Raw genomic sequence first — 12121 nt, forward strand, 5'->3', positions numbered from 1 at the left:
TTTCTGTTCTCTAGTAAACAATTCAAAAGACATTTCCCAACGATAATAAATTCATAAAATTGACAAGCATATTCTTATAGGCACATTAGAATATGTTCTTAAAAAGACCACCTTTTCAAATTTATGAACGCTTCATCATATTTTAATACTCTTATATTTGCTCAAAATCTGGAATGATATGAAGGCAGAATTTTACTTTATGGATTCCATTTGGATCACAATTTTTTTGGTTTATTAGATTATGGATTGAATATTGATATTTTTTCTATTATATAGAAAAGAAAAGATGATCGACCAAGGGTATATTTGTAATTTCAGCTGACCCAAATTGAATTTTTATTGCTCATAACACGTAACCTTTCTGATATTCTTCATATAGAGTCCTCCACAGCAAAGTCCTCCAACTTCCTCTAACCTTTACTTTGTCCAATCGTCTTTCATTTTTTCTTCTATTTGTTTTCTAATTATTTCACTGCGGTATCTTATTGGTTAACATCTTCTTACCCATAGTTGAAGGCAGAGGTGAATTGATGAAGTATCTGCCAATTTTTTATGTTTACTTGTAATTTTATTTCTTTTCAGTTCTTTCCACTCTTTATGCTCAGACTGATGACTTGTTCAAGCATTTTGGACTAACTTTTCTTGTTATGTAAATAAAATAGAAGATCGAAGTTTGACTAAAGGTGGTGAAATCGATGATGGATTGTGCTCTTGACATTGGTGGTTTAACGAATTAAGAAGGAATCAGACTTCGAATGCAACTGTGTTTCACGATAATGATAAAATTGTGTGCTACTGCTTTCTAAGTACTTGTGCCGATTAAAGAAAACGCTCAGCTTCGTTCTTGCGAGATGGAGCACTTTTGGAGTTTTCAAACTGCTGAATTAAAATATTAAGGTATAACCCCTTCAATTGTTTTTTTTTTTAAATGCCTATGTATTTTTATTTCTTTTCTTTATTTATTATATCAATAAGAAGGTCGATTCTCTACTAATATTGAGGTGTAGCTCTTTTGAAACTTTTATTTTTGAGGTGTAAAATTGGTGACGATTTTGATGATCGCTGATTGAAAATTTTAATATACAACCCCCTTTTAGATTTTTGTTTACATTGCCCGACTGCACATAATTTCTCACATATTCTCTTATAATTGTGTTCTTTCCCAGATCAAATTTTATCTTTTTTGTTACTTCTCTTTTAATTCTTCTTCCTAACCTCCTCTTGAATGAGGTTTGAAGTTGATCCATTGATCCGAAATGACAACTTTTTTATTTTTACTTCCTTTATTTTGTTATTTCAATTATTAAAATATTTTGAGGAGTTGCATATATAATGTGCTTAATTCGTTGATCGATGTGGAGTATGTGATTTTAAGATCATATAGGTGATAAATTGATAATTAGTTTTTTAATTATTTTATAGTTTAATCGAAAATAATTAATAAGAAAGGGTATTTTCAGTTTGCACCTTTAATGTACTAACATACATTAACTCTTGTCGATTAAGGCAACATGAAGAGACTATGTAGAAGGTTGTGAGCTTATAAAACAATCACGATATGATTTTTTTAAACTAGATATAGTTGCCCGGTCACAACATGAGCCACATCAGGAATGCCTTTAAAGAAGTATTCTATTATGTCGTGTCAGCATTCATATTGCATTTGCTTAAAATTCTTTACTACTAACTTACTAGAAAAGAACATGTTGCCTCAAGCAAATCTGAATTAACCTCTTAATTTCGAGCAACTATTTTATAATAAAATTTGTTTAATTTATTTCAGATGTAATTGAAAGAAAAAGTATTTACATACTTTACTTTTCGGTTATTTTCTTTGGCACGTAATGTAATTCTAATTCGGAGTTCGAATCACAAAAAAGAGGGATAACTTACCAATAAAAATATATAAAGTAGTTATGGACAGTTAAAGAGGAGAATGATAAGTGGGGAAGAATATATGTTCTCAATATATTGAATAAGGATCTTAGATTCAAATAATATGTCAAACGTATGCGCTCAAAACATAAGACTTATCAACTTGGATATATGTTTTTAAATAAGATATCAACTAGGACATTTTTCTGTCATTTTTTCATTCAATTGAAATATATTTCCAAAAATTTTTAGGAAAAATACTGTAAAGGGCATAGAATTTGGCAAAGTGGACAGTTTACAATTACAACGGTGACAACTGTAAGGAATGTATCTGAAAGTTCATGTGGCAAAAGCATGGAGAAAGTCACAATTCTGGTGCATCCTATGGACATGGATGAATATGATTCTGATGCAACTAATAAGAAAAGTCAATTTTGATTTATATAAAAGAACCATATTTCACCATCTCTTACAAAAGATCATTCAATTCTCTACTTGCTGATTTTTGTTTCTGATGCATTCTTAATTTTTAGGTGTGCAATGATGAAAATGTGTGCCTAAAAAACCTCAGGTCAGTCAATATATTCAAGATTTTTATTCTAAAATTAATATCATTACTTTCTGTATTTTAATTGCTCATGCACAAAGATGAAAGGACTAACATTTTGTGGATCAATTGATAGGGTGTGATCAAGTTGAAAGAGTAATCATGTTGGTGGAGCTTTTTTTAAAATAATAAATGTAAATTCTCTCCCTACAATATTGTGATAGTTAACAACCGGAGTAGTTTATAAAGTATGTGATAGAAGTGAGGCGTGACTATTCAAGAAAGATTTGAACGCCTAGATTTGTACCTTGGGTAAAGATTGCTCATGATCTTCTGAGCAAGAACAAAAGCCATAAAGAAAAATAAGTTGATAGAAATTAAAAACTTCCTGATCGAGCCAAGTGAGGGCTCACGGAGAGTGTTGAACATTAAGAAGAATTTTTGACTAACTTATTAATTTTATTTTTTTTGTTTTATGTTATATTATATATAAAAATACTTTTGACAGTGCTTGGTTTGTCTATTGAAGTTTTTGCCTTAATCTGTAAGTTATACTTCAAATGAGAAACTAATAAGCTTTTCAGGGAGAATTTTGAAGATTTGTTTGTAAGGCCACGGGAAGGAGGAATTTTAGATTTTTTTGGAAATCATGGACCTTCCGAGTGCCTGATTATGTTTCTAAGTTAATTTTGGTAAATGGTACATGTTGATAAATGTGAAGATCATTCTTCTATTTGTCTTATTCAGTGCTATATACATATTTATTAGTTTTATTCGCACTTATTTTTATAATCATGACCAATATATGTCCTTTCCTTTTGTCTATTTGTCATTTTGGTCTGGTCGATTCCTTTCAAAGGTTAGTCATGATAAATTGCTTTTCATCTACTGAGTATGCTATTGGTGCTTTATTTGTAGGTTGTGTTTGATAGTTCACTTCAAAAATTGGTGGCTCGATTGAGTTGTTTTAAGAAAAAAACTGGGTTGCATGTGGGTAGAAAATTTAATCAAGTGAGTTTAGAGTGATATAAGAGACATAATGTGATATTTTTATTAGCTAAGTGATTTTGTTTGCAAATCTTGCGGAAAGTGAATAGTATGACTTTTCACATTTTTTTTCCTTTGCATAAATAGAACAAGTTATATCAAGATGGCGTGAATGGTATTATTATCAAGTATATGTAGCACTAAAACAACTGGACCTTAGTCATCTTGCTAATCCACCGGGCTACAGATTTTTAGTTTTGTCAGTATGAATTCTTGCTGGTGTGCTATTCTCTATCCTTTGTTTCTCATTTAATCAGTACGCCAAATAAATTTACATTTTATCCCAAATTAATGCCGTCTTCAATATCGTCCATCAATTTATCTTTACTCAAAGCAAGAAAACTAATTGCTTAAATTTCTGCTCTTTAGTTTTATAGTTTGAGGCCAACTTAGAATATTGTATTGACTTTTATGTTGGGCCTGGGCTTTGCACGGGCATACCTATCTGGTTTCTATATAGGATTTTTACCTATCTATACCATATATCAAACTTTATTACAAAAAATGTTCATAATTTGTTATTTACCCGTGTAGTCCACACTTTTACTACAAATTATATACCAATCCAAAAATAGGTAGATTTTGCCATAAAAAATGAGCTAAAATGAAGGCACCAGATCTGCGTGTGATTCTGTCAACATCAAATTAGAATTGTTGTGTAATTCTCTCCTTCCTCAACGGAAAGAGATCTATCTTCTCTCACTCAACTACAATTCTCAAAAAACGCAAGCTACTGAAGCTCTAGTAATCAAACGAAAAGAAGATTTATGTTCTTCATCTTCATCTTCATCTTCATCTGTTCTTCCATATATTTTCCACCATTGATAGCCATTAAAAAGCTTGAAAGCTTTGAATTCAAATTTGGGTTTTCAAAAATCATTATTTGTTTGGATTGGGTGTTGTTGTAAATAATTCGGAATATGTTTAGGAGTTTATATCTCAATTTTGAGGGGTTTTGGTGAAGATTAGACTTGGTTTTGACTGAATTTTAGATTGAAACTCGAAGAAGAAGAAGAAGAAGAAGAAGAAGAAGAAGAAGAAGAAGAAGAAGAAGAAGAATTGTAGATATATTGTAGATATATTGTAGATAAATTGTAGATAATTGTAGATGAATTGTAGATTGGGAAGACTAAAACTTCTACAAATCTTCTACAATTATGTCGAAAATGCCAATTATGCTACAATTGAAATGAGAATTTGGATATTAAAATTCAATGTATCTATTTTGTAGATATCTTGTAGATAAATTGTAGATTATTTGTATTCTGATTGTAGATGCATTATTTTCTGTTTTCACAAATCCAAAACGACTAAAGCTTCTACAAAATCTTCTGCAAAAAACAGTCTACAATTTATCTACAATTTTTCTAATTTGACTACAATTTGACTACAAAATATCTACAAATTCTGGAAATATGTCTTCGTTTTCTTCTTCTTCTTCGAATTTCAATCGACTGTGTTAACCAGTAACCTTCAACCACTGCCCAAAAAAAAATAGGTCAAAGAATTTCGAACTCTCTGCCATTATTATTTTCAGTGGGAATTCAAGCGGTTGGATCAAAGAATTTAAAATTTTCTTGTGAATCTGAAAATATGATATTCTTTGACAGTGGTGGGCAGTTGGGGATGATCAACGAGAGGAAGCATAGGAGTATCGTGAGTTGTGTGTGTTGTGAACAGTTGAGATGAAAGGAAAGAGAAAGTGGGAAGATAGTCCTTTAATTATGCCTAATATAAATGAACCCTTAATTATATCCCTAATTTGAATTATGGTATAGAAATGGTAATTTGGTATGCTTAAATGTAATAAACACAAACCTTAAACATTGAGGGTAATAAAGTTTGATATATGGTATAGATAGGTAAAAATCCCTTTATATATATATTAGAAAAGCTCAGGTTTCGACCCGGCTGTTTCATGGTATAAAAGGATAAGGGCATTTTAGACTTTAAACATTATTACTTATATCTAATTTGTATACGTGGCATTGGATTATTTACACAAATCCTACGTGCAAATTGTGGATCACTGCAGGTGTTGGCTGAGAATGAGATACTCTTGAGTCTTGACCTTTGTTTCTCAGTAAGTTTCAAAGAGTGATCTTTTAGTTTCTACTGGCCTCCTTCCTATTTGGCGTTCTTACTCTCAAGGGTGTATTTGCTCAAGTTGTATGTATGTTCCTCTTTTGAGTTCTTTTTTCTTAGTTCGCTATTCAATGGCCGTAGAAACCCTTCATCTTCAACCTCAAATTTCCTGTTTAGTAGAATCTCTCTTTGCCTTTGGTATTTTCCATTTTCGATAAGCTTCAGCCACATGCAACAATTGTTTGTTGCTGATTTCCCCTTTTCCAAGCCCTAAATGCTTTTCTATCTCAGCCCGATTGTGACACTGATATAGGTGTTAAGCCTAATAAAAAGAAAAAAATTGGGTATAGCTTCATAGTTCTTAATAAAGTTTGGAGTTGTTCACTTCATCTTCTTCAATTCGCTTCCACTATTGCTTTCCAGATTTTTTCCCCAAATTTTGTTCTGTTTTATCCTAATCCTTTTTTCCTGTTTCGTAATCTTTTGGGTTCTTTCATACTTTCTGGTTTTGCTGGTTTTTGTGTTTTCTTGATTCTTTGAATTTTATAGCTGTTGTGTGCTAAATTGAAAAATGTTATTCGAGTAATTAACTGTAAAGAAACATATTATGATAGTAATTTTATTTGCTTCAGACTTTTCGCTAAAGATTTGAATTTCAGAAGAAGAAAAATGAAGGGTTTTGTATTCCAAATGCTAAAGAAACAAATGCTTCATCTTTTTCAACAAGGTTGAGATAACAATGATCAAGTTGTTAGTTATTTAGTCGTCGCATGCGTAACTGCCACAAGCACTCAAATTGGTGTAAATTTTCATCTTTCTTAATACTTTGTTGTTTTATTGTGTTTTATTTTCATTATTACTGCATTTTCTGCATTCCACTGTGAATTTGTCTATCCTTGCGTTTATGAAGCATTTCAGGGCTTGATAAGTACTACTCTTCTACTCCTTAATTAATATTTTCTGACTTTGATGACTATGTGTAAATATTATATTTTTTTATCTGTATTCTTTAATTTCATGTGTGAATTATATATGATGCAAGCTAATAAAAAAGGCCTTCATAGCGAGTACGAGCAAACAAAGCTGAATCGAGCAGACAACATCTTGCTGCCAGCTCAGTTGTTACCAACTCTGCTAATGCATTACTCGGAGGTGACTAATGTCTTAAGCAAGTTGAGTCGTCCTGTCATGAGAGACTCATTGCTTCTACCTGAAATAGGTTAGACAATTAGACTATCACTTCTTGATGGTGTGCAATTATAAATACATATATGAAATTGCTACTATCAAAGTAATATACTTATACTTTCTATCATTACGCGACAGGATTAACAACAAATACAAATCATGAACGATAAAAATTTACATGTATTCTTTTGAATTTTTAATTGCTTTTGTAATTAGAAAAAATGCAAATCTGCGTTCCTAAATTTTATAAGGTTATATATTTCACATAAAAGCTGAACTCACACTACCAAATGAGAACCAGCTGTTCTGTTTCATAGCTGGTTCAGACTGCAAGAGCTCTTTACAAGAATTACTTCATGGAGATCATTTTACCACACTAACTATCGTCGATCCACCCAGCTTATAGTATCCGGGTATAAATGCTACAAGATTCTGCACAAAGTTTAATATTATCTATTTTTTACCCATCTAACTTAGCATTACTTTATTTTGTAAAAGATGCCAATTTGAAGTCACTGCGATAGACAACAACGGTTCTGCGACAACAGTGATTTCAGACGAGTCTGCAGCAAAAGTGTTATTACAACGGAAAAGATTTATGATATCTGTTATGTCAAGGTACGTATTGCTGTTAAACTTTAAAAAATCACAAACAAGTACCTACTGCTAGATGACTCTCTTTTGATACATGAATAATCAATCTCATTCTTCTAGAAGCAAATTTTGTCCCTTGTGAACGTCCAAAACAACTGACTGGCAAGATATTCAACATTCAAATGAACAAGATATTTATAAAAAATCAGGATGCAGCGCAGAAAAGTTATTTGTTTTGTCTTTTACAGACAAAGACAATGTGATCAACCCACAGATGGCATCCACCACGATGGACGCTGCGGAGAGAAGCAAGCATGAAATTATACACATCGGTATAGAGGAACAAGAGGACCGCCACACAAAAGCAAAGGCAATACTTTGTACCACAAGCATGGGGTGGAAACAAAAATTTCTCCCCCGAAAAAATTCTGAAAGGTATTTAAACTTCTTTCTACGTCATCATTCATTTCTATTAGCTGCTTCTCGGCCTTCACTTGGTTTTCGTCCAAAGTTTCTCCATTTTGGGTACAAATTGTCTACATTTCTCTCAAAATCTGTCAGTAAATATTTCATGAGGAAAATATGCAATACTCAGTTGGTGTTTAAAATTTGCGCATGATATGCCGAGATTATCTTTTATAAAAAAAAATTAACATTTTTGATATATTGTGTAAAAAACAAATACTCACTATTATTTGTTGGTTTTTTCGCCAGTTAAAGACCTTTTGCTACTCTTTTGGGATGCGATGGAAGCCACTTTTTGCTGCTTTTTCTGAATGCAGTTAGATCTGTCTTTGTCGCTGCTTTCTGGATACTGATACAGTTATTAGGTTAGTTTGGCCGGTTAAAAGTCAAAATCTGCATTACTTTTAACTTCTAAGCTTCAATGCATTAATTACGCTAAATTTATCGAGTATCGAAGTCGAACCACAATTTTATTTGAAAATAGCTGTTGCAACTAGGGGTTGCAATGACAATGATACGTAGTTATATTATGGACCTTATTTTTCCTTTGTTATATCTCAATAAAATGACAGCCTAATAAACCAACATGTAAAAAGTCGTTAGATTTTCTCTAAAAGGCTCTTCCTGATGTATTTTCACGATAGCATTGAGGTTTCTCTTATTGGTTTTCTTCTTTTCTTTCTTTTTTGTTTCATACCCCCATTTAAAATCTCCAAGATTGTGAGCACTTCTTAGCTCTAAGAGTGAGCAAAATCTTTTCTTCTTGGTCTTTGTTATTTCATGCAAGAGAGCTTCTTTATACTTACATGGATCCACTAGATCTATGATTCTAGAATCATTGTGTGATTGAAGGCTTTAGTCTTTAGACTTAATGAGACCAACTAATGGTTTGCAAAACCAGTACTTAAAGACCAATAGATGGCATGCAAGTTAAGTTTTAATTTTAACAAATAGGTAAGATTGAACAAATATCAATAACGTGGGTCTTTCCGACTGTCTCTGGCTTATGAAACTTGCACATAACCTCTCTTTTTTGCCCATGATTGGAGCATCTTTTGTCCTCTATGGATCTCTTTTTTCACTCTTTTATATCAGTCAGATTTTACTAGAGCTTCTTCTGGTTGCCTGTGTAATCCTATGTCTTAAGGATGATTAGTTCTGAAAATAGCTCAGCCTAATATCTTACTATTCAAAACAACAAACAAAAGCATCAGTTTTCCTCGATAAGAAAATTCAAGCAGCACTGAATCCATATGCAAAGATAAACAAATCATACTCCGTTATGCATTGTCCTCTCAAATACTAAGTCTTCTCTTTTCAAAATTAAATCTGCTGAGATTCATAAAAATATTTCATCTTTATGCAATTACCTCTTTTCTTCTACCTTGGCTACTCACTAAAGCAGATATTACTGCTTTGTTTACAGGTGTTTTTTTTTCATGACATGCTAAGAAGAAGGCCAGAAAGAAGATTAAACACCACATAAAACAAGCATTATCGTCAGCCAATATGTGAATACCTTTCCCATATGTGCATAACTATCCATATATGATGTAAATACTTTGGCACCTTAAGCATCTGATACTGTGATGTCGTTGTGGATTAAAGAATCTGAAATGTATGTAAATTGGCACCCTGCAATTAGCATGCAGTGTTGTCTTCCTAATTCCATACGTACAGTAATTTATATTGACTGCAATTTTAAATAAAAACAAAAGTAAATAAAAATAATAGTTTCAACTTTTACAATATTGGGCCTGTAGTGACATGGGCCCGCCTAACCTAGTATACTAAACAAAGCTTTTAACTCAAAATACAAAATTTAAGCTAAAACTGCGGGGTTTTACCGTAAATATAACGTTATATTTTCCTCGTAAGTATTTAAAAAGTCATTGTTCGAGTGAATTACCTCAACAGTTCTTACCAGAAATGTAGGGTAAAATTGTTTTGGGGAAGATGGACTGAAATAAAAGAAAATTAGGATGATGGATAGAAAAATGTGCATGCCCCTTTATAATTTTAAAATTAAGAAAATGATCTTTTAAATTTTTTATGCGTAAAAGACAGATCTCATGTGTAAAAGAAAGTTAGGGTCCTAAAATTAAAAATAAATTTGTAAAGAGCCACAAAACCAATTGACCCGAATTAAGATATTGCACATTAATCACTCTTTTTCTAGAACTAACTATACGTTGCTCAATTGCAGGTCATTAATGTTCCAATTGAAAATACCAAAGATCAAGCATAATTTCATAGAAGGAAATGGCGTAGCACATCAACTAGCAAAGGAAGCTATTAGCCACTTCAAGCCCTCAAGATGTGTGTACCTTGCTCGTCCACCACTTTTTGTTAAAACTGAATTAGAAAAAAACAAGCAAGGATTATGTTTTGGTACCAAGTATTTACCTAGCAATGGTTGTAATAGTCTCGCTGCTATAGACAGTAGTAATGTCCTTCGGGACTATATTGAAACTGTGTAATACTTTTGTTTAAGCAATATAAGCTTCCTTTTATGTTAAAAAAAAAAATCCAAAAGTTTATGAGTATCTACTCCTCTAAAAAAACTAATTAACTATATAGTAATAAAAAAATTAGATACGTAAAACCGAGATAGATTTTTTTTTTTGGCTCACCAAATGGAGATAGATTGCATTACAAGAATATTTAAATAACGCACACTTTACCGTCACTTTATTCCTGTTGGAAAATAAAATATCCCCTCCGTTTCAATTTATGTGAACCTATTTCCTTTTTAGTCCGTGATAAAAAGAATGACCCCTTTCCTTATTTGGAAACAAATTACCTTTACACAATGATTCATAGCCACACAAAATATATGTGCCTCATTTTACACCACAAGATCCAAAGTCTTCTCTCTTTTCTTAAACTCCGTGCCCAATCAAATGGGTTCACATAAATTGAATCGGAGGGAGTAGTAAAGATGGTACTATAGAAGAATAATAAACGATACATAAAATGCAACAATTAACTGAAAAATAAGAGAGTTTAAGAAGTGAAAAATGGATCGGAATCCCGTTATGGGAGACTCTCTCTTCAGAATAGATATCCGATGTTACCTTGGTGCAATAGACGAATGACGTCCTACTTTCAATTATCAGTGACAGATTTAGGATTTTATACAAGTGAATCCAGTAAAAAATAATGCTTATTCATATAAGTAGTGTCGGGTAGGACAAGTAGGGTTTGATCACTTTTTTTGTTCTTAAATAATTTAAACAAATATACTTTCATGTTTTATCAAAATTTGAAGAAAAAACCCAAAATTCACTTTGTAGATAGGTTAGTTTTTTAAGTAGGCAAGTCTGTAGAATAATTTTTATTGATTTTAAGGAGAAAAAGGTGAAATAGGAAAAAAACAAAGGTAAGAATAATAAATGTACATGCGCCACAACTGGGATTCAAACGCAACACCTTCCATATATTTTGAACCCTCTTTACCACCTCAATAGGCTGCACACTTATTTAAAGTAGGTACGAATTTTTACTTCTATACAATTTTTCGATGTTCCAAATATAATTTACCAATATACATGTATATGGTTAAAATCTGATCCATCCGATTTTACTGATTTATTGAGACAGGTGTGAAGGATCAAAGATCGATCCCGTAATAGATTAGACCGAGGTACGAGAACAAGATATCAAGTTCGAAGATTCGAGGTACCTGTCAAGGGCGAGACCGGTAGTGATTGAGACCGAATGAGACAGAAATCGAGCAACATCGAAGGTAGCATAATAACAGAAAGACGAGATATCCGTGGCTGATCGAAGATCATGGAGAAAATCTTGGAACGGATCAAATCAAGGACAATTAATTAGCTAATCATGGGATTTCCTTATGTAATTAGAGTTATACTATAATTAGGATTCCTCTACTATATAAAGATGAGTTCCAATCATTTGTAAGATACTTGGATTAACTCATATCAAAACAATACAACACTTTCTCTTTAGCTTATACTCTCTTGTTCATCAGCTTGCTTATATTTTTAACTGTTCTTATACCAATCAGCTTGAGGGTATCCGAGCTCGAAGATTGAATTTCATTTAAATACTGGTTTGCTTTATCTTATTGCTAATTTCTATTACTAATCTTCATATTCATCAATTGGTATTAGGTAACTCTTAACTCTCAACTTTTTTTTTGTGTAGAAATTAGAGTGAACAAAGAAGATGGATTCTAGAAGAGGATAAAAGATTAGCCAAAGAATGCATATTTGCAAGTGCTGGAATTTTTCAGATATTGGAATTTTTCACTTCTGGAATTTCTTCAAGTGCTGGAATTTTTCAGTGCAGAAT

At 32.1% G+C, this 12121-nt stretch overlaps 1 protein-coding gene and 1 long non-coding RNA gene across 2 annotated transcripts; both read left to right on the top strand.

Moving 5' to 3' along the window:
- The first annotated feature begins 437 nt into the window (after positions 1-437).
- LOC104219610 (uncharacterized) lies at positions 438-2768 on the top strand. Its single transcript, XR_011402499.1, has 3 exons — positions 438-535; positions 663-897; positions 2409-2768. It is a non-coding gene; the product is annotated as an uncharacterized lncRNA (long non-coding RNA).
- Positions 2769-5558: 2790 nt separating this feature from the next.
- LOC104219609 (uncharacterized) lies at positions 5559-9467 on the top strand. The gene is made up of 7 exons (XM_070156605.1): positions 5559-5642; positions 6619-6773; positions 7044-7155; positions 7241-7360; positions 7585-7771; positions 8051-8166; positions 9228-9467. Exons 2-5 carry the CDS (start codon positions 6692-6694, stop codon positions 7652-7654), a joined length of 384 nt encoding a protein of 127 aa, XP_070012706.1. The 5' UTR covers positions 5559-5642; positions 6619-6691; the 3' UTR covers positions 7655-7771; positions 8051-8166; positions 9228-9467.
- The last annotated feature ends 2654 nt before the right edge of the window (positions 9468-12121 follow it).

The sequence above is a fragment of the Nicotiana sylvestris genome, chromosome 9 (genome assembly GCF_000393655.2).
Source record: "Nicotiana sylvestris chromosome 9, ASM39365v2, whole genome shotgun sequence".
Classification (NCBI taxonomy): Eukaryota; Viridiplantae; Streptophyta; class Magnoliopsida; order Solanales; family Solanaceae; genus Nicotiana; species Nicotiana sylvestris.

Coding starts and splice junctions, on each gene's coding strand:
- LOC104219609 (XM_070156605.1), top strand. CDS start 6,692: ATGCATTACTCGGAGGTGACTAATGTCTTAAGCAAGTTGAGTCGTCCT. Junction 7,156..7,240: donor ACCCAGCTTATAGTATCCGG/GTATAAATGCTA, acceptor ATTTTGTAAAAG/ATGCCAATTTGAAGTCACTG. Junction 7,361..7,584: donor ATGATATCTGTTATGTCAAG/GTACGTATTGCT, acceptor TGTCTTTTACAG/ACAAAGACAATGTGATCAAC.